Here is a 21,089-nt window from a genome sequence, read left to right on the forward strand (position 1 = left end):
GTCACAACATTACTGGGTGACTATAAAGGTGCTCTATAGGTATCTTCGAAGGTGTCCGTTGAGTTAGCACGGATCAAGAATGGGATTTGTCACTCCATGTGACGGAGAGGTATCTCGGGGCCCACTCGGTAATACAACATCACAAACAAGCCTTGCAAGCAATGTGACTCAAGTGTAAGTCACGGGATCTTGTATTACAGAACGAGTAAAGAGACTTGCCGGTAACGAGATTGAAATAGTTATAGGGATACCGACGATCAAATCTCGGGCAAGTAACATACCGAAGGACAAAGGGAATGTTATACGGGATTATATGAATCCTTGGCACAGAGGTTCAATCGATAAGATATTCGTAGAATATGTAGTATACAATATGGACATCCAGGTCCGGCTATTGGATATTCGCCGAGGAGTGTCTCGAGTCATGTCTACATAGTTCTCGAACCCCCAGGGTCTGCACACTTAAGGTTCGATGATGTTTTAGTATAGTTGAGTTATATGTGTTGGTCACCGAAGGTTGTTCAAAGTCCCGGATAAGATCACGGACATCATGAGGGTTTCCGGAATGGTCCGGAAACGAAGATTGATATATAGGATGGTTTCATTTGGTTACCGAAAAGTTTTCGGACATTACCGGCAGTGTACCGGGAGTGACGAATAGGTTCCGGGTGTTCACCGGGAGGGGCCCACCCACCCGGGAGTGAGCCCACTGACCCTAGGGTGGCACATCAGCCCTTAGTGGGCTGGTGAGGCCAGCCCAAGAGGGCTATGACTCCACAAGTGGAAAAAATCAAAGGAAAAGAAAACAACAAGGAAAGAGGGAGGTGGGAAGGAAGGAGTGGACTCCTTCCCCCAAACCGAATTGGGGTGGGAGTGCACCTCCTCCCATCGGCCGGCGCCCTTGGTGCTCCCTTGAGCCCAAAGGCTAGCCCCTCCCCTCCTCCTATATATATTGGTGGTTTTAGGGCTTTTGAGACATAACTTTGCCACGTGCAACTCAAACCTATACCACGTAGTTCGTCCTCCAGATTGGATTTCTGCGGAGCTCGGGCGGAGCCCTGCAGGAGTAGATCATCACCACCACCAGCGCGTCGTCATGCTGCCGGAGAATGCATCTACTTCTCCGTCTCTCTTGCTGGATCAAGAAGGCCAAGATCGTCATCGATCTGTAAGTGTGCTGAACACAGAGGTGTCGTCCGTTTGGCGCTAGATTGAAACGGTTTGTGGGACGGATCGTGGGACGACGGTGATTTGAATCACGAAGTTGTACCACTACATCAAACGCGTTTCTTAACGCTTCAAGCTTAGCGATATACAAGGGTATGTGGATCTAATCTCCCCTCGTAGATGAACATCACCATGATAGGTCTTCGTGTGCGTAGGAAATTTTTGTTTCCCATGCAACATTCCCCAACAGATACCACATATGGAGCACACGCTCCTAACGAAGTTGCACAATAGGTTCTTGTTCCCGAGGCGAACTGAAAAAAACTTCCGTGGGATGACCAACCCATGACAAAGATAAACAACAAGGCAATGGTGACGTTCACCAATGCCTTGTCCGCTTGGAAAGTAAGGGTGAAAAAAGCATTTGTGAAGAGCGAACCGTGGTCCAAGATTCATGCTGACAATCCGACACTAACAGAAGAGGACTTCAAAAAATTCAAGGAGACATGCGCTACAGAATAAGTCCAGAAAAAGTCGAAGAAAATGAAGGAGCTCCACGCGAGGAACACGCCCTCCCACCACCTCGGAAGCCGTGGTTACGAGGGGAAGAGGCACGTCTGGGCCAAGGAGGACGCCGAACATGAAAGTCACGGAATCCCAAACCTCTTGGCGGAGTTCACCGAGCCGCAGGAGCGTGACTGGATCAGGGCCCAGCGCAAGTGGGACCCCGTCAATAAGATCTTTTACATGGACCCAAACACGAGGGAGTTCATGAGACTACTGATAATTGTTGTATTACCACCTTATATTAATTAGCTTCCAATCAATTCGACAACTAGTTTTGTCACATTTGTAAACCATCAACGTTCCTTTTGCAGAAAGAGCAGCACCAGAAGGCAACCGAAAGCGACGAGTCATCTCAGTCATCGACGATGCCCAAGTGGGACAACCCGTTCAACCGGGCCCTGAACATACTGAAAAATGTCTCGATGGACAAACCTCCGTCGTATGGACATGTGCACGGCGTCAGAGATGGATCCTCGTGGAATAAGTGCTACCACGAGAAGCCGGAGGAAAAAAGGCAGAGATGGATGCTTACTCAACTGACCATCGACGAGAAGGTCGTACTTGCGGTCGATAAGAGGCGAGCTAAGACCAAAGAAGAGTTGGCCAACGTACTCAAAGATAGGGTCAATGCAGGTGTGTCAGCTAGCTTGGTAAACTTGGTTCCAGTGGTTTTTGATTGGTCGAAGAGGAATCCAGAAAAGGGCCAGAGGACTTTCCCCTTCCCAGCTTTGCCGGGAGCAATTCCGTGAACATTGCACCACCAGCATCTGCTCTCGCAACCGCACATGCTCCCGTACCTCGTCTCGCTCCGGTTCATAGCATCCCATCCTCTGTCTCTGGCGTGCTCGGTAGGGCTTCGTCTTTGGCTAAGCTTGATGCCATCACGGTAATTATGCGTCATACACTCTTCACCAGTATATCTATAGTCTTCCGTTTCAGATGCCTTTCGGATGTCTGACGTCGTAGTCATGCCTTCGCAGGCCGATGAAACCCAGTGCAGCCTACTATACGATATCAACAGCCAGAAGGTGGACGTGGGAAAGGCAAAGATCATGAAGCGAAGGACCGCATGCTCCACAACCGACAGTTTCCCCATGGCGTCTTCAAAGTTTGTGTGGCCAGTGTCAAAGCGGGCTTCAAGGATTTGCCTCTTCCGACACCAGTCGATGACGACGAGACTCCTCAACAAGGTATGAACACCACCCCACCTACCCAATTACATGAACCTATCGTGGTGGTTGATAGTGGACGACGCGGCGAGGGAGAGCCTCCATTAGTGCCAGATGATGTCGCCCCCGTCGAAGAAGAAAATTCTGATGATGTCATGGAGGAGGATGCTGATGATCCTAACGAGTATATCAATACCGGCTATGACGATGCTCGGGACTATGACTCACGCTATGAGCATGGAGATGACTTGATGACGCCTGATTTGCCGGAGCCGGAACGTCCTACGGCTGATTGCAAAAAGTCTCTCTTCACGCGATCCTCGTAGGAGACGCCTCCAGATGCTGCCTCTACCCAGCAAGAACAACATGAGGGTCGTCCACTGATAATTAGCCTGACGACGCTAGGGGTGGTGGTTAGGGAAGGTATGGTGGGCTCACTACCGCCACCCGTTAAGAAGTGAAGGAGGAGACCGAACAAGATATGCTCTATAGGCGCCAGAGCTGCTTCAAGCAGCCAACCGCCTCAGAAGCCCCAGAAGGTAGACAGAATACCTATCATAGGTGTGGAGCGTTTCCATGTCGTAGGCCACCCAATCCTACCTCGGAAAGCGCTAGAAAACATAACGAACAATGATCTAGGAAGACTTCATGATGATGTGCTCGCCATAGAGAAAATACTTCTCGGCACGGAAAAACCAGGATACTCGCTTTACGCGGGTCAGGTTCCGGGTGTGATGTCATGCGTCGACAGATGGCCCGCAAATAAGTTCATCCTGCGATTTGACTACATCTACGACATGTTCCACATGACCAAGCTAGATTTTTAGTTCATCCTCCTGTATGCGTTGTATCTTAACTACATCATCACGCGCGAGAACATAGACTATATCTGCGTCGCGGACCCGTACTATATGCACGAGAGCTTCTTAACAGTTTGCAAAGAGCACCATGACTATTCGAGAAAGTACATCAGCGATTTTATGATCGCTAATAAGGACAGGGGAATGATTCTCTTGCCTTATCATCCCACGTAAGTCATCCGCGAATATCCTTTCGTAAGTTTTGATCATTCCTTTGCAAGCATGGAGGCTAATTTGAGGTGTACTTATTTTGGGGGAGGGGGCGTCCTCATCTGTCTGTACCCACAATACTCCCATGCTCTATACTTGGACTCGGCGAAGAACATCAAGAAAAAGGATTACACACACATAAAGAGTGTTCTCGATAGTGCCGTTTTAACCTTCAATCTTACTGGTGGATACATCCAAGTGAAAAAGTACAGGAATCAAGCGTCGACTTTCGACCGTAAGACCGACTTCTGCTGCATCCAGTAACCGAACGGTAGTAAGGCTGATGGATTCTACCTCATGCATCACATGATCGAGTACAGAAGGGATAAACAACGCATTTGCATGCCAGCTACTTCCGACGATGTCGAGATTAGCGTTGTCCCATAAAACGTTACTACTAACTATACTTACCAGTAGCGCTCGCTGAAAAAGTGCTACTGCTACAACTTAGCTGTAGCGCCTTAACAGTAGCGTTGCCACGAGCGCTACTGGTATGGGTAAATCAAGCGCTACTACTAGGCTTTCTCCTAGTAGTGAAAATGTGCCACCCCGTACTTTTGTGTCATGTGCTGAAATGTTATATAAATGTGTTGAAATGTTGTATAAATATGCTCAGAGTGTTATAGAAATTTTCTAAATGTTGTATATATATGTTGAAATGTTAAAATCCGTGTGTTTAAATGTTCTATATTTGTGATGAAATTATGGATATATGTGTTGAAATGCTTATGTGTCAAAATGTTAAAATATGCACGAGTGTTTTTACCCACGCGTTTTACCATTTGAGCACGAAATACCCATACCCAAACCCCGTGGGTGCCATGTTGACGGACCCCGCTATTTTGGCATGCAATTTTTTCTCTTTTGGTATGGAGAGGGTTTTTTGGTATGTAGAGTTTACCGGACTTAATTGCATAGAAGTATCATAATTGGGGCAGTACATGTAAATTGATACCAAGTTTGATAAAAATAATAATGTCAGTATCAATTTTGGGATGGGCCATTGCAAATACAGCTAAACCAGATGTTTATACGTATTGACACCGAAATTGACCGGTCAGGCCCAACGGTCAGGTGCCACGCTGGCCAATGGACGTGTGCCCGCGCGCTAACGAGGCCGAGTCCAGCTCGGTCGGTTTTAGCCCGGTCTGGTCAGCCTCCCTCCTCCCCCACCTTAGCATTCTTCCTCTCCCTCGTTTCTCCCTTGTCGTCGCCCTAACTAGCAAATTAAGCATAAAAATATTCTTATTCTTCCTCTTTATCATTTGTAATTCAGCATTACACTCTACAATGTCAGCCTTCCTCTCCTAAATCTGGATTCTCAATGTGATACACACAATCATATACACTAAATCCTCGTGTTTTCATCAACGCAACTATATTCAGATAAGTAATATCTGAATTCCATAGGTTCCTCTTCAAAGGATCTTGAGCATCAAAATGGATCATAACTTCCTAAATGTCTTTATTGAAACTACAAAACAAAGGAAGTTTCAAGTATTCAGTACCGTAACTCAAAATTTTCTCTTAACGAAAAACAAAATACTTTAAATTAATTTTGAAGTAAGTTTAAAATTCTAGTTAAGAGAACATAACACAAATCAATACAGTTAACACAACAGAACACATCTGAATTGTGGTACTAGCAAATTAAAGTGTAAGATAAACCTACCTAATTAATAGTAAGATAAATCTGCCTAATTAACAATAAGATAAATTCAAGAGTAAGATAAATTTGCCTAGTTAACAGAACAAAACATGACTGAATTAGGATTAAATCTAACTATTTAAAGAAACCTATTAACTAATTGGCTATGATAATTTAATTGAGCTAAAATGAGTTAGAAACTTTAATTGACCAAAATTTGCTAGAATTCAGAGGAGGAACAAACCCTAATCCCAAATTGCAGAAAGTAGGGGAGAAGGAGGGGTGATTAAAAGAACTTATAGCATGTCGCCGATTCCATGAGTCCAGTCATGGCTAGTGCTAGGGTTCGCCACCCAAATCTTCGCCATCCCCAACCGCTGCTCCATGGACAATGCCGGCTCTGAGAGATCGTCGTCCTCGGTGGAGTTTGCAAAGTTGAAGTCGTCGCTGCGGCCGTTGTCGTGGACGTCCGCGCCACAACGCCAAATGGCCAGTGTGGCACCTGAAAGATGGGTCCGGCCGGTCAATTTCGGCCTCAATACGTACAAACATGTGGTTTAGCTCTATTTACAACTGCCCACCCCAACGTTGGTACTGACATAATTTTTTTATCAAACTTGATATCAATTTGCACGTACAACCTTAATTGTGATACTTATGTATAATTAACTCAGTTTGATGGGATTGGAGCCAACGGGTTCTTACAGGAACATAAAAAAAGAGAATGGAGCTAACCCTATTGTCGGTACAGCTAAAAAACAGATTATGATTTTCCCTAAAAAGCAATTGTGTTTTCGGTAGGAAAATAAAAATCATTACTTGGTTCTCTTTCCGTTAAGAGAAGGCGGAGGAGGACCCGTTGAATCTTGAATGACGGTGTGGCAATGGTTTTCAACCCCCTTGCCTCCCTCCACCACCTCCATCTATTGAGAGTTGGTGTTTTTCCCTAACATCTTCGGTGGATCATGGCCTACGTCAACACAAGGGCATTTCACCGGTTCACATGCCACATTCATAATTGTCTCACCGCTCGCGTAGGTTCTGTACATAGCCTCTCGAAGCCTCACACGTGATGGAAATAGCCCCAGCAAGCACCACGGTTGATCTCGAGGTTGGAGGCGGTTGCATGATGGGTGTGTGCACATAGCCTAATGGACTTATCTCTAATGAGGTTTTCCCTATGGTGCTTTTCGACAAAGTTTTTCATAACAACTGTCATCTCTCAATTTCTCTAGCAGATCTCACATATTTTTGTATACGTACTATTTTTTCGTTTCATGCTAATACACTTTCCTTGGGAGAACATGTTTTAGAAGCATATTTCTACCTCATAGTTAATGTGGGCTTTTATGCATCGTCCCCAAAGTTTTGATGCACACACGCCTCTCAAATTCTCTATTAGGGAAGTTATTAGGGGTCCCATTTCACTTTCAGATTATACATAGAGGGAGCCCTACTTTTTAGTTTGGCGACATCGGGAGCGGTGAGGGTGGCACCACATTGAATAAGTTCTCCTCGATCTCTTGTTCACCACGAAGAGTCGGTTGTCTCGTGTGCTTGTCATCCACTCGGTGGTGATGTGCTTTTATTTCTTTCGTGGTGTGCGTGATCGTTGTTGTTTATCGATCCAAGGTGACGTCAAAGTGCATGGTTGTAAGTTTGCTGGTGGAGGATTCGACATTCTTACTCAGTATCGTCGGTGGACCCGGGTCTAGGTCAATACGGGAACATTCCCCCAACCGATATGCCACATCGACAGGTGTCTCGTTACTCGCATCGATTCTGTGTATAGCATCTCAAACCCTCACATGGTGTTGGAAAATAGCCTCCGGCAAGCATCACGATGGTCCTAGAGGTTGCCGGTGGTTGCAGAACGGGTGTGTTCGGGGAAGTCTAAATGACTTATATCTAATGATGTTTTCCATATGGCGTTTTTCAACAAAGTTTCTGTAACATTTGTCATCTCTTGATTTCCCTAGCAGATTTTGTGTTTGTTTTGTATATGCAGGTGTTTAGCGCTAACCCACACGTAGGTTTTCCCTCAAAAAACTTGCATGCTTTTCTAGTATTATAGAAACTAGATTTTCACGACACAGTTAATATGGTACTTTTATGTTTTGCCCTCAGGTTCCCGTCCTATTCCAAACTCCATAACACATTATCACAAGTACAAAAGGTAGATATAAAATTTAAATTAGCACGACCAACATTAATCAAATCATCGTTTTTAAACATAGCTTAATACTCCCTTCGTCTCAAAATTATTGTCTTAGATATAAATGTATCTAGTCACGTTTTAATAATTAGATACATTTATTTCTAAACAAACTAAGACAAGAATTTTGACAATCGTCGTGGGGATGCGCTAAACTCAAAACTGACTTTCTTGAAACTGAACTACAGTGTGCAATTAAATGGAAAGTAAAAAGAGGAAATATAGAGCATTCCAACATAAATACACGCAATTATTCTAAAGATAGCTACTAGTGTCATGCCATACAATTTAATATTCCAATCTAAGCTCTAGGCGCTAGCAAAACACCTAGCGCATAACTGCGCTTAATGTGTGCATAAGCATGCGCTTTGATCAGAAAAGCACAAGGCGGTGGCAAAACGCACAATTAACGCCTAGCGCTTCTTTGAACTATGGCTATAGTAGCATCAGAAGAAAAGGTCAGACAGAAAAGTTGGCTGCTAGAGAGGATGAAATGCAACCAAAAGAAGTAAGTTGGTCACACATCCCAGGTTTCAATCTGTAATCATAGAGAACACTTGTGGTGGTAGTTTCCAATTTGCAATCTATGTGTGTTCAGAGTTCTAAAAGCGCTACCATATGCCAGCACCAGTTCTTTCCCAACGTGTACAAAACAAGGTAGCACAACAAACAATGGCAATAAATGGGGTTGCCTCCAAGAAGATAGTAGATAATTTTCCGTGACATAGAATGGCGGGGGCATGTGCTAAAATCAACCTAGAGCGAGTGCAATCAGACAAACGACAAGAACGCCACGAGCGGCCCACTCACTTTCTCTTTAACGGCGTCTTCCCTTACGACCAGCGCTGGCTGCCTGCGCCGCGTAGCATCCGGGCTCGCCTCGGCCTCGCCGATCTGCTGCTTCCACTCGAACTGCGATGATATGATGAGCACGAGCAGGAGGAAGACGAGCACGATCGGCCTCGAATTCATCACCGCAGTCAGCAGCAGCAGCAGCCAGAGACCTGCAGAAACACATGGCCACCATCAGCTCATTTCACAATCTCCAGCCCAGCCGCGAAGCAATCTGTACAGCACAGACGAGCCTAATGCCTATTCATGTGCAGTACAAAAATCCCCAAAAAGGGAGAACACAAAGGGGCTACATCAAAGTTCAGGCTGTGGGCTAGAGGGAACGCACACCACGTCGTCAATCGCGAACCTAGATACATTCACCCTATGCAACCCGTCGTCAATCGCGACGCCCTACACAAAATAGATCGTCGTGAGAGCTACTCCCTCCGTTTCGTAATATAAGAACATTTTTAACATTGGTGTAGTATCAAAAACGTTTTTTATATTATGAGACGGAGGAAGTAATTTTTACGTGAAGGACTTCTATTAAATACAACCACAAGCCATTAGGTGGCTTCGTTTTTTCTACACGGAATGTCACAATTGACCCGAAAAATAAATAGAATGTCACAAATCGACAATCTAGAAGGGATGCAAACTTGCCAAGGCATCATCGCACACGCATCGCGTCATCGGTTTTTCCAGCCAGCGCTCGGCCGACTGCGCCCCCACGAAAGGAAGAAGGAAGGAAGGTGGGCAGCAAAACAGGGGGCGGCGCGGCGGGACGGAAAGCCGAGTAGAGAGAGAGAGAGAGAGAGAGAGAGAGAGAGAGAGAGGAAGAAGTCTCCGTTCTCCAAGTCTCAACCCCTCTCCGAGGTTGGTGGCGGCCGGCGGGCGAAGCAGATCAGATCCGCGGCTTTTCGGCGCAGGGGCGAGGCCCTCCCCGGAGCTTCGGCCATCCGATTCCGCAGCCCGCCTCTGCGATGGTTCGATCTCCCGCCCAGCAGTAATTTCATTATCCTCCTATATAGGGCTCGAGTTCGGGCCGGATCCCCCTGGCGGTTCTCGATCCGTTGACGCTGCCCGTTTCCCAATTCAGATTCCCCATTTCCTTCCTGCGTGAGTTTGCCGCCCCGCCGTGGAAGAAGGCTGGCCGCTGCGTTCCCTCTAGCCCACAGCCTGAACTTTGATGTAGCCCCTTTGTGTTCTCCCTTTTTGGGGATTTTTGTACTGCACATGAATAGGCATTAGGCTCGTCTGTGCTGTACAGATTGCTTCGCGGCTGGGCTGGAGATTGTGAAATGAGCTGATGGTGGCCATGTGTTTCTGCAGGTCTCTGGCTGCTGCTGCTGCTGACTGCGGTGATGAATTCGAGGCCGATCGTGCTCGTCTTCCTCCTGCTCGTGCTCATCATATCATCGCAGTTCGAGTGGAAGCAGCAGATCGGCGAGGCCGAGGCGAGCCCGGATGCTACGCGGCGCAGGCAGCCAGCGCTGGTCGTAAGGGAAGACGCCGTTAAAGAGAAAGTGAGTGGGCCGCTCGTGGCGTTCTTGTCGTTTGTCTGATTGCACTCGCTCTAGGTTGATTTTAGCACATGCCCCCGCCATTCTATGTCACGGAAAATTATCTACTATCTTCTTGGAGGCAACCCCATTTATTGCCATTGTTTGTTGTGCTACCTTGTTTTGTACACGTTGGGAAAGAACTGGTGCTGGCATATGGTAGCGCTTTTAGAACTCTGAACACACATAGATTGCAAATTGGAAACTACCACCACAAGTGTTCTCTATGATTACAGATTGAAACCTGGGATGTGTGACCAACTTACTTCTTTTGGTTGCATTTCATCCTCTCTAGCAGCCAACTTTTCTGTCTGACCTTTTCTTCTGATGCTACTATAGCCATAGTTCAAAGAAGCGCTAGGCGTTAATTGTGCGTTTTGCCACCGCCTTGTGCTTTTCTGATCAAAGCGCATGCTTATGCACACATTAAGCGCAGTTATGCGCTAGGTGTTTTGCTAGCGCCTAGAGCTTAGATTGGAATATTAAATTGTATGGCATGACACTAGTAGCTATCTTTAGAATAATTGCGTGTATTTATGTTGGAATGCTCTATATTTCCTCTTTTTACTTTCCATTTAATTGCACACTGTAGTTCAGTTTCAAGAAAGTCAGTTTTGAGTTTAGCGCATCCCCTAAACTTTGACAATCTATGCAAGTATTGCTTAGTGAAGAAGTTGAGTGACCTGTGGAAGTTTCGTGATCACCTGTCCACTTTCTGATATATTTGGAGCAGACAAATTTAGCCCTGTTTCTTTGTCATGATGGCGCTAATTATTACTCCTTCGCAATGCCTATCTTTGTGATGGATCTGACGGTAGAACGGGAATAGCATAAGTTTGTTATCTGAAGAAAGAGCCAAAGGCTTTATTTTTAGAAGGTGTATGCAATGCAAACTTCCTGAAATAATTGATACATTATATGCAGCTAGGCTTACTATCATAGTGGTTGCTTTATCATGCAAGAACTTTTAGGGAAGGATTGCGCTTCTTGCGACAGTTTTTGATAAGCAGGTGCTCAGTACCAGTACCTACGACACGCAAGGCGGTTTTCTTGTTGCCATCCCTTTTGTGTGAATTCAGATTAACATTCAACACTCACAAGTTTATCTATCACCTGCAGATAATACTGGCGCAGGAGAAGAACATCCAACAACTCACCGAGCTCATCCAGAGCCTCCAGGTGCAGCTACTGCATTGCCGTGGCAGCAACAACACTGCTCAGGGTGCCTCCTCGACTCAGTCTTCATCCAGTTACACCGAAGCGGACAGACATCAGATAATCGATGACTGATCGCCCATCAGCATGCCCAGGTCGTTTGCATCAGCAGACGGCGATCAAGGACATGCTCCTGAATGGATATGGAAGACACCGGGACCACTATGTAGTTAGGGTCCTGGTCTCCTGGAGTCTAGGGAGCTGTCTTAGTGTACTGATGTGCCTTGCTATTGACAGCACTATGACCACCGCCTTCACCCTCGGCTGTATAGGGTTATATTGTAACTGTATCATGTAAATTTAGCCCACCTTCCTCATTGGGATTGAGATTGTACTCATACAGATTCCTGCCGCGATCATCATCGATTCTTTCCTTCCATCTTCTACGAACATCTGCAGCAGCCTGTATGTGTAGAGCAATTTCTCTGCGATGTGGTGGTCTGCAGGAAAGAGGTAAAGCAGGCACTCTACAACCTACATGAGCCTTTGCAAGCATGTGTTTTTAGTTACTCTCTCCGTCCCATAATATAAGAACGTTTTTGACACCACACTAGTGTAGAAAACACACTTATGTTATGGGATGGAGGGAAAGGTGGCATCATCAGAATATGTACACATGACGATTGTTCAGAAAAGCATATATATTATCAAAGAATCAAGGAGAAAAGGCAGCATGAAGAATCAAGCATCGCATGCTCAATGAACAGGGTACGCAAGCCACAGAGCACACAAATCAACAGTCACAGCGATGACTGAACTCAATGCAGCTAGTTTTCTGTCAGGAATCCATCCATGAAACCAAAAACATGTAGAAGAAGAATAAGAATCGAAGATGAATTCATGGATGATGATGATGATGATGATGGATTGGATGGACGAACGGACGGATGGCTACTTCTTGAGGAACTGGAGGCCGTTGGCCTGGGAGTAGCGCTCCATGAAGCGCATGAATCGGTCCCAGTCCCTGGGGGTGCGCATCACGTACTTGGCCTCCACGGCCGCCGGCTTGCCGTTGACGAACTTGGCGCTGACGTCCACGGAGCTCAGCGTGCCCTCCTCGTCGACCATGTAGAATCCGGTGATGTCGCCCAGCTCCGCCGACGAGTCGAACACCGACGGCTGCTCGAAGGTGAAGATGGCCACCCCGTTGCTGCCGTCCCGGGACTTGGTCAGCCGCACGTCCGGGATCGTCTGCTCGTCCGTGCCCTGGATGAACTGGATCGACGGACGCGACAACATCGCCACCGCCACCACTGACGATGATGATCGCCGGGAACTGGTCGCCGTTGGGCTCAGCGGTTTGTGCAGCTGCACCGTGACGCCGCTGAAGGAGGTGTGCAGTTGGCTCGTCCTCCTCTGGCACCACGAGCCTGAAAATTGGGAGAGCATGTGTCACATATATACTGAAACTTGTTGGAGATTCATAGTGCACGTTGCTATGTTGTACAATTCGGCTTTACAATCTAATAAATAAATTGTTTGGACAGATTCTACGATTATGCAGTAGAATCAAAATGATTTGAAATCTTATCACAGGTTTCCGATCCGATTCATAATCGATGATTCTGAAACCATTGGCTTGTCTGTGTGGTCGACTAACACTGTCATGCATAACAGAAGCTGAGTGTCTGCAGAGATAAACTTGCTTTTCTGAGAATTAGACAATATGGCTCTGTTCGTTTCGATCCTGATTTGGTTTGGAACTCCACGACTTTGCGATCCTACCGCGGGGTTTTGAACCGATTACGACTCTGACAGCGTTGGCTCTTGATGTAATGTATACTATCACAACCATGCTCCCAATGCAGCATCATGCGTAATACTCCCACCGTTCCTAAATATAAGTCTTTAAAGAGGTTTCATTAATGGATTACATACGAATGTATATAGACATACTTTAGAGTGTAAATTCACTCATTTTGTTCCATATGTAGACTCCTAATGAAATATCTTAAAAGACTTATATTTAGGAACGGAGGGAGTATATTGGAATTTGGAACTAAGTATCCATAAGCAAAACCTTGTTGTTGTTTTCTTGAGAACTAAACATTAAGGCTCTCTACTTGTTTTGAAAAAAAAAACATGGATGCGAAGGGCAGGAGGTATAAAACTAGACAATGACTTTGGAGCATGTCAACCACTGATGAATGTTCTGTGAACGACGAGTACTAAGCTAATCCCACAGAGCAGGAACATATCAAGAGGATCATTGCTACGGGGCAGCTTACACGTGACACCATGTACACAACAAGGAAGGAACTGGAACTAGGTACGGAAATGCAGCGCAGTTGGGTGGGTGACTGAGAATTACTACAAGAACCTGCGGCGAGGCATCGTCGGCGGGGCTGCGGCCGCGTCAGGGCCGGCGAGGCGACGGCCAGAGCTTCCATGGCCGCCTGGGCGAGCAAGAGAGGCAGGATGGAAGGGGTGTGGTTTTGAGTGGTGCAGAGGAGGGAGATGATGGCAGGGAGCGATTGGGTGGCCTCGTGTTCCAACCGCAGCCATCCATCAGTACATCTGGCGATCCGTGTGAATGTTTTTCCTTGCCACCCTGCCATCTTTTGGTATTTGCGTGCATGCCCGAGTAGAAACAAAAGGTTGATCACTATAAATAGGCAAAACTAGTTTTTTTAAGAGAGAATTCCTTGTTTAACATCGTACTTTAATTTTATGCCTTATTTGACATCGATAAATAACTTATTCCCTATCTAACATCGAGTCTAAATTTTATGCCTTTTATGACACTTTTGTCTATTTTAAACCTAAATGATAGCTGAAAAGACTCTTTCACCCCTCATATGATATGTTTGTGTACATGATGTTGCTTGTGTGCGTGTGCGTGTGCGATTAATGTTGTATGTGCTTGTGTGCGTGTGTGTGTGCGATTAAAAGGCATAAAATGTAGACTCGTCGTTAGATAGGGAAAAAAAGTTTTCCAATGTCAAATAAGAAAACAAAATTTAAAATAGTGTTAAGGAATTTTTTTAACATGCAAGCGTTCATACAAATGTGCATACACTCATTCTACGAACGCACACACACATACTCTAACCCTATGAGCACCTTCAAGAGACTGAGACAGCATATCATCTTGAGATTTACGAAGTTACTGTAGTCGTCTCGTCATCGACGAAAACGTCTCCTCCCACTGAATACACATCACGAGAAATCCTGAAATAAATCCAGAAATAATGCGAGCATCAGGATTTGAACCCTCGTGAGCTAGGGATATCACTGTCTCTCTAACCATACAATCATAATAGGTTGGTCCGCATAGGGGAAAACAAGTCGGGCACGCGCAATGATCATAATTCTCATGGGCTTTGCATTGCAAACTCGATCATCTTACAAGAAAACCTTTGAGCAGGCCCAGATGTAAAAGATTGATGAGTGAAGAGGCAAACACAATGGTTTCCATAATTTCTATCAGTGCTTTTGAAAAAAAAACAGAGCAATAGTTAAAGAGATCATCACCCTTATTTGTTCTCAACTTATTTTCACTAGATTCACTGCCGAGAAAATTCTTTCAACACTCGCAGTCGCCACTGGTAAAATCAATACCAGTTTGATGAGTAAGTAGACCATCATAAAGATCATGCCTTTTTCTTTGAACAAGCATAATAGAGGGCTCACCAATATTACATGCACATCTAAACCTATGATCTTGTCTCATATATCATCAACAAAATTGGCAAGTTGGAATTCAAGCCTTACCAAATCCGAGCTTTATATGTCCATGGGGTTGAATTTGACATGTCTCGTTACCTTGAGTGCATCATGAGAAGCAATGAAACTAGAGGGATTCAAAGCCGGCATGCAAATACGCAACTCGATATTAACCCTATCAAACTGATTGTCAAGCTCTTGAATGATTTGATCAATGGTACCAACATATACGTCTTACTAACAAGTGACCTTGCCTTAGCAATATCTTGATCTCTCTTTTGCAAGGACCGAGACAACTCATTCATGTAACCAAGAATACTTAGCATCAAGTGTAGGTTGAAAATAAAGTCAAATGATTCCGGGGAAAAGCCACTCCATATATCTTGTCCACTCAATTATTTGAAAGATATTTTCCAACAGTATCAAATACTTCGAACTGGATACATGCTAAGATGTGTACAATGGCCCTAATTAAGGTGAGAAATTCATCGAGTATGACCGAATCTAGATAGTTCTGTCTCTTGATTTAACCCACTTTCACTTTCAATCTCACACATTTTGAGTGCTTCCACAACCTTTTGAGCTCTACCATCTCGATAAGTTGTTTAGTTGTCTTTACCGCACAACATTTTGTAGTTTGTTTTTATATTTTTGGACTAATCAACATGCAATTTTTAGGAGAATTGTTTGGAAGAACCACTACCGGAATCAGCTTCTTTGCCGTCTGCCATCATAGACGGCAAAGAGTAAATCACGGACGGCAAAGAGAATACCACAGACGGCAAAGAATCTCACGTCCGGCAAAATTTCCGCGTCAGCCTACGACGGCATCGTACCTTCTTTGCCGTCTGTCTCCGCAAAGCGGACGGCAAAGAGCTTTGCCGTTAGCTTTTCATAGGAGTAGTCGGCAAAGTGCTCGAGACGGCAGCCGACAAGCGTTGCCTCCGTTAGGGGTTAACGGAGGCTTTGTCGTCTGCCTCCCCCTCTTATTTGTCGTCTGCCTCCCCCCCTCTTCTTTGCCGTCTGCCTCCCCCCTCTTCTTTGCCGTCTGCCTCCTCCTCCTCCCCCCTCCACTCTTTGTCGTCTGCCTCCTCCTCCCCCCTCCTCTGTGCCCTCTTCTTTGCCGTCTGCCCACCCTGGAGGAAGACGGCAAAGAGCCTATATAGACACCCCAGGATGCACAGCTGGGTGCCATGTGGCACCTTTGCCGTCTGCCAGCTGATGGAACATGTCTTTGCCATCAGCTGGCAGACGACAAAGAGCCCATATAGTACCTTTTTTTTTGTTTTATATTATTTCACAGCACATATATATATATATATTTGACAGCACATTTATATAATTCACCACACATATATGATATATAGTTCACCACACATATACTTGCCAACACACATATATATATAATTCACCACATATATATGATATACATATAAATCAATGTACATCCCCATATATCGAAAGAACCAACATACAAAGTATTGCACTCTTTATCCATATATACATATACATATAGTTCGACATTGTTCATCAACTCAAATGAAAACTAGATGATATACATATAAAGTTCATCCATCGACATTGTTCAACTCCATGAATGCCAGCTTCCATGCATGTAGTATATCCAATCTGCAAAAAAGTGAATAAGAAAGTCAGAAGAAGAACAAAATATGATGTTTTTGAGCTAATTATGTCATTTTAGCAGAAAACAAGCTAAGAATATAATATTCATGAGCTAACCAAGGTTCTTATGCCATTTTTAGCTTATTATGGCATTTTGGAGCTAAATGGGTTAATTATGTCATTGTTGGGGAAATTAAAGCAAGTATAATATGAAAGAGGAGAAGAAAGAGGAGGAGGAGGAGAAGAAGAAGAAATCAAGAAGAAGGAGGAGAAGGAGGAGAAGTAGTAGGAGGAGAAGGACTAGAATGTCCTTGGCCTTCTCCTCCTCCTCCTCCTCCTCCTCCTTCTCCTTCTTCTTCTTCTCTTCTTCTTCTTCTTCTTCTTTCTTTTCATTTTTCCTATTTCTTCAACTCTTCTCCTCTTGTTGGAGCTAAATTACCTAATTATGTCTTTTTGGAGCTATATGGGCTAATTATGTCATTTTAGCGGAAAACAAGCTAAGAATATAATATTCATGGGCTAACCAAGGTTCTTATGCCATTTTTAGCTTATTATGGCATTTTGGAGCTAAATGGGCTAATTATGTCATTGTTGGGGAAATTAAAGCAAGGATAATATGAAAGAGGAGAAGAAAGAGGAGGAGGAGGAGAAGAAGAAGAAGAAATCAAGAAGAAGGAGGAGAAGGAGGAGAAGGAGGAGGAGGAGAAGGACTAGAAGGTCCTTGGCCTTCTCCTCCTCCTCCTCCTCCTTCTCCTTCTTCTCTTCTTCTTCTTCTTCTTCTTTATTTTCATTTTTCCTATTTCTTCTCCTCTTCTCCTCTTGTTGGAGCTAAATTACCTAATTATGTCTTTTTGGAGCTATATGGGCTAATTATACCATTTTAGAGTCAAACAAGCTAAGTATATAATATTCATGAGCTAACCAAGGTTCTTATGCCATTTTGAGGTTATTATGGCATTCTGGAGCTAAATGGGCTAATTATGTCATTTTTGGAGAAATTAAAGCAAGGATAATATGAAAGAGGAGAAGAAAGAGGAGGAGGAGGAGAAGAAGAAGAAATCAAGAAGAAGGAGGAGAAGGAGGAGGAGGAGAAGGACTAGAAGGTCCTTGGCCTTCTCCTCCTCCTCCTCCTTCTCCTTCTTCTCTTCTTCTTCTTCTTCTTCTTCTTCTTCTTCTTCTTCTTCTTCTTCTTTCTTTTCATTTTTCCTATTTCTTCTCCTCTTCTCCTCTTGTTGGAGCTAAATTACCTAATTATGTCTTTTTGGAGCTAAATGGGATAATTATCCCATTTTAGAGGAAAACAAGCTAAGAATATAATATTCATGAGCTAACCAAGGTTCTTATGCCATTTTTAGCTTATTATGGCATTTTGGAGCTAAATGGTCTAATTATGTCTGTTGGGGAAATTAAAGCAAGGATAATATGAAAGAGGAGAAGAAAGAGGAGGAGGAGGAGAAGAAGAAGAAATCAAGAAGAAGGAGGAGAAGGAGGAGAAGGACTAGAAGGTCCTTGGCCTTCTCCTCCTCCTCCTCCTCCTCCTTCTCCTTCTTCTCTTCTTCTTCTTCTTCTTCTTCTTTCTTTTCATTTTTCCTATTTCTTCTCCTCTTCTCCTCTTGTTGGAGCTAAATTACCTAATTATGTCTTTTTGGAGCTAAATGGGCTAATTGTGCCATTTTAGAGTAAAACAAGCTAAGTATATAATATTCATGAGCTAACCAAGGTTCTTATGCCATTTTGAGGTTATTATGGCATTTTGGAGCTAAATGGGCTAATTATGTCATTGTTGGGGAAATTAAAGCAAGGATAATATGAAAGACGAGAAGAAAGAGGAGGAGGAGGAGAAGAAGAAGAAATCAAGAAGAAGGAGGAGAAGGAGGAGGAGAAGGACTAGAAGGTCCTTGGCCTTCTCCTCCTCCTCCTCCTCCTTCTCCTTCTCTTCTTCTTCTTCTTCTTCTTCTTCTTCTTTCTTTTCATTTTTCCTATTTCTTCTCCTCTTCTCCTCTTGTTGGAGCTAAATTACCTAATTATGTCTTTTTGGAGCTAAATGGGCTAACTATCCCATTTTAGAGGAAAACAAGCTAAGTATATAATATTCATGAGCTAACCAAGGTTCTTATGCCATTTTGAGGTTATTATGGCATTTTGGAACTAAATGGGTTAATTATGTCATTGTTGGGGAAATTAAAGCAAGGATAATATGAAAGAGGAGAAGAAATAGGAGGAGGAGGAGAAGAAGAAATCAAGAAGGAGGAGAAGGAGGAGGAGGAGGAGGAGGAGAAGGACTAGAAGGTCCTTGGCCTTCTCCTCCTTCTCCTCCTCCTCCTCCTCCTCCTCCTTCTCCTTCTTCTCTTCTTCTTCTTCTTCTTTCTTTTCATTTTTCCTATTTCTTCTCCTCTTCTCCTATTCTTGGAGCTAAATTAGCTAACTATGTCTTTTTGGAGCTAAATGGGCTAATTATCTCATTTTAGAGGAAAACAAGCTAAGTATATAATATTAATGAGCTAACCAAGGTTCTTATGCCATTTTGAGCTTATTATGGCATTTTGGAGCTAAATGGGCTAATTATGTCTTTTTGGAGCTAAATGGGCTAACTATGTCATTGTTGGGAAAATTAAGGCAAGGAGAATATGAAAGAGGAGAAGAGAAACTTACCGTAGTGGTCATCAAGGAGGAGAAACACCTCGAGAAGGGTCGTGCGATGCCGCTCGGGAGTTATTCTGCAGAATAGATATTTTGCAATGTCTCAGTTAGCATGATGACACTCAATTATTAATACTAGTTTATAATGAAACTCACCGTGTCAATCGAAGAGAAGACGGGCATCGGCGGAGGGACTTGACCGCTCTTCTCGCACAGACCCTGAAGAGTGGGTCGTATTAGTTAGTAATGAAACAGACATTACACACATGATTTGGCTAATGTGAAAAAAAACTTACCACAAAAAGCTCGTACAGGGCCCGTTGACCCGCCTCATTCCAGGACCTCTCCTCCTCAATCAATCGTGCTGTGGTATGGTCCCTCTCATCAAGAGCAGCCTGACTTGCCAATCTCTCTTTCTCAAGAGCAGCCTCAAGAGCAGCCTGACTTGCCAATCTCTCTTTCTCAAGAGCAGCCTCAAGAGCAGCCTGGCTTGCCAATCTCTCTTTCTCAAGAGCAGCCTGGTTTGCCAATCTCTCTTTCTGAAGAGCAGCCTGAAACACCATTCCTCGTTACCACAGTAATGATCTATGGTGACACACATAATGAAATGGATGAAAGTGTTCTTAGTCCGTACAACTAACCTCGATGGCAAGTTCGACTGGCCGTGGACGACGCATTATCTCAGGACAGCTACTCAACTGGCGCGCCTTGATCTCCGAGAGAGTGAGTGGACAACGTATTATCCCATCTCCAATGGCTATAGAGCCATGGGGCCTCCCGCCACCAGATATCATCACCAGCTCTAGATCCAAAGGTTCCTGGCTAGGGTTAAAGTCATCCCCTTTCGTAGCCTTCCCGCGTCCCTGTATACCACGAGCTTCTGGTGGGATGATATGTTGGTGAAGTTATTGGGATCATCCAGGTCAGACTGAGAGAATGCCTTCGCCTTCTTGTACGAGGCAGTATGGGCCATGCCATAAAGGTCGTACAAGTGTGGCATCTCCGTCTTATTGTGATGCGCCTAAAAGAGAGGAACAAAATATTAGCATCAAGAATGAATTGCATGAATCATGAAGCAAATCACATACCCAGTTTCGTCCGAACTGAAGTAAGTTGGCGCTGCCTTGATGGTGTGGTACACCAATCATTTGGCTATGCCGATCCTTCGCATTCTCGTGGACGGCTCGCCAGCTGCATGTGCACCACTCATCAACCAACGCCTCCCAACAATCCATCTTATCCGCACACCATCTCGGGGGCACCTGTAAGTTATTAGAAAGAATTTTCAGCGCTACGTCTATGAATGAAATCAAGAGAACTACGTAGAAGGACTTAAGAATAGGTAATTACCTTCATGTATTGTTTCTTCTTCAGAAACTTTCCACGGCAATCCTTCTTCTGCTTCTTAATACCACGCGTGGCGTAGTAATCTCGAATAGCCTGCGGCCGAGCCTCGTGGCGCAAGTTCTGTAGTAACCGCCTACACTCGGCCTCGAGAACCCTGGCCGCCTCCTCCTCATATCCATCCTCACACCTATAGAAGGTCTGCAATAAAACGTGAAAACACCGATTAGTACAATAATTAGCTATATTGTTAATTTTAGATTCTGTAAAAGGATAATTTACCCAAAAGCTCTTGGTCACCATCTCGGCCCTCGTGTGGCACAAGACACCATCTATAATCTCCTCCGGCGGGGCATGCGCAGCCTGGTA

The 21,089-nt window shown here is 44.6% G+C and overlaps 2 protein-coding genes across 3 annotated transcripts; one reads left to right on the forward strand and one right to left on the reverse strand.

Annotated features, from left to right (window-relative positions):
• The first annotated feature begins 9,356 nt into the window (after positions 1–9,356).
• LOC123394948 lies at positions 9,357–11,924 on the forward strand. Of its 2 annotated transcripts, none has more exons than XM_045089851.1 (3): positions 9,357–9,656; positions 10,003–10,196; positions 11,352–11,924. In XM_045089851.1, exons 2-3 carry the CDS (start codon positions 10,035–10,037, stop codon positions 11,520–11,522), a joined length of 333 nt encoding a protein of 110 aa, XP_044945786.1. In that variant the 5' UTR covers positions 9,357–9,656; positions 10,003–10,034; the 3' UTR covers positions 11,523–11,924. The 2 variants fall into 2 exon arrangements, with proteins under 2 accessions (XP_044945786.1, XP_044945787.1); XM_045089852.1 differs by lacking the exon at positions 9,357–9,656 and adding an exon at positions 9,747–9,861.
• Positions 11,925–12,070: 146 nt separating this feature from the next.
• Positions 12,071–13,929, reverse strand: LOC123394947 (photosystem II reaction center PSB28 protein, chloroplastic-like). The gene is made up of 2 exons (XM_045089850.1): positions 13,768–13,929; positions 12,071–12,817 (listed from the first exon to the last, which is right to left on the reverse strand). Exons 1-2 carry the CDS (start codon positions 13,835–13,837, stop codon positions 12,339–12,341), a joined length of 549 nt encoding a protein of 182 aa, XP_044945785.1. The 5' UTR covers positions 13,838–13,929; the 3' UTR covers positions 12,071–12,338.
• Positions 13,930–21,089: the final 7,160 nt, after the last annotated feature.

The sequence above is a fragment of the Hordeum vulgare genome, chromosome 5H, assembly GCF_904849725.1.
Source record: "Hordeum vulgare subsp. vulgare chromosome 5H, MorexV3_pseudomolecules_assembly, whole genome shotgun sequence".
Taxonomy (NCBI): Eukaryota; Viridiplantae; Streptophyta; class Magnoliopsida; order Poales; family Poaceae; genus Hordeum; species Hordeum vulgare.

What these genes read in the sequence shown, in the direction of transcription:
- LOC123394948 (XM_045089851.1), top strand. Translation starts at nt 10,035, where the DNA reads ATGAATTCGAGGCCGATCGTGCTCGTCTTCCTCCTGCTCGTGCTCATC. An exon ending in AAGACGCCGTTAAAGAGAAA is followed by an intron (nt 10,197 to 11,351) that starts GTGAGTGGGCCG and finishes TATCACCTGCAG; the next exon opens with ATAATACTGGCGCAGGAGAA.
- LOC123394947 (XM_045089850.1), bottom strand. Translation starts at nt 13,837, where the DNA reads ATGGAAGCTCTGGCCGTCGCCTCGCCGGCCCTGACGCGGCCGCAGCCC. An exon ending in CCGACGATGCCTCGCCGCAG is followed by an intron (nt 12,818 to 13,767) that starts GTTCTTGTAGTA and finishes CCCAATTTTCAG; the next exon opens with GCTCGTGGTGCCAGAGGAGG.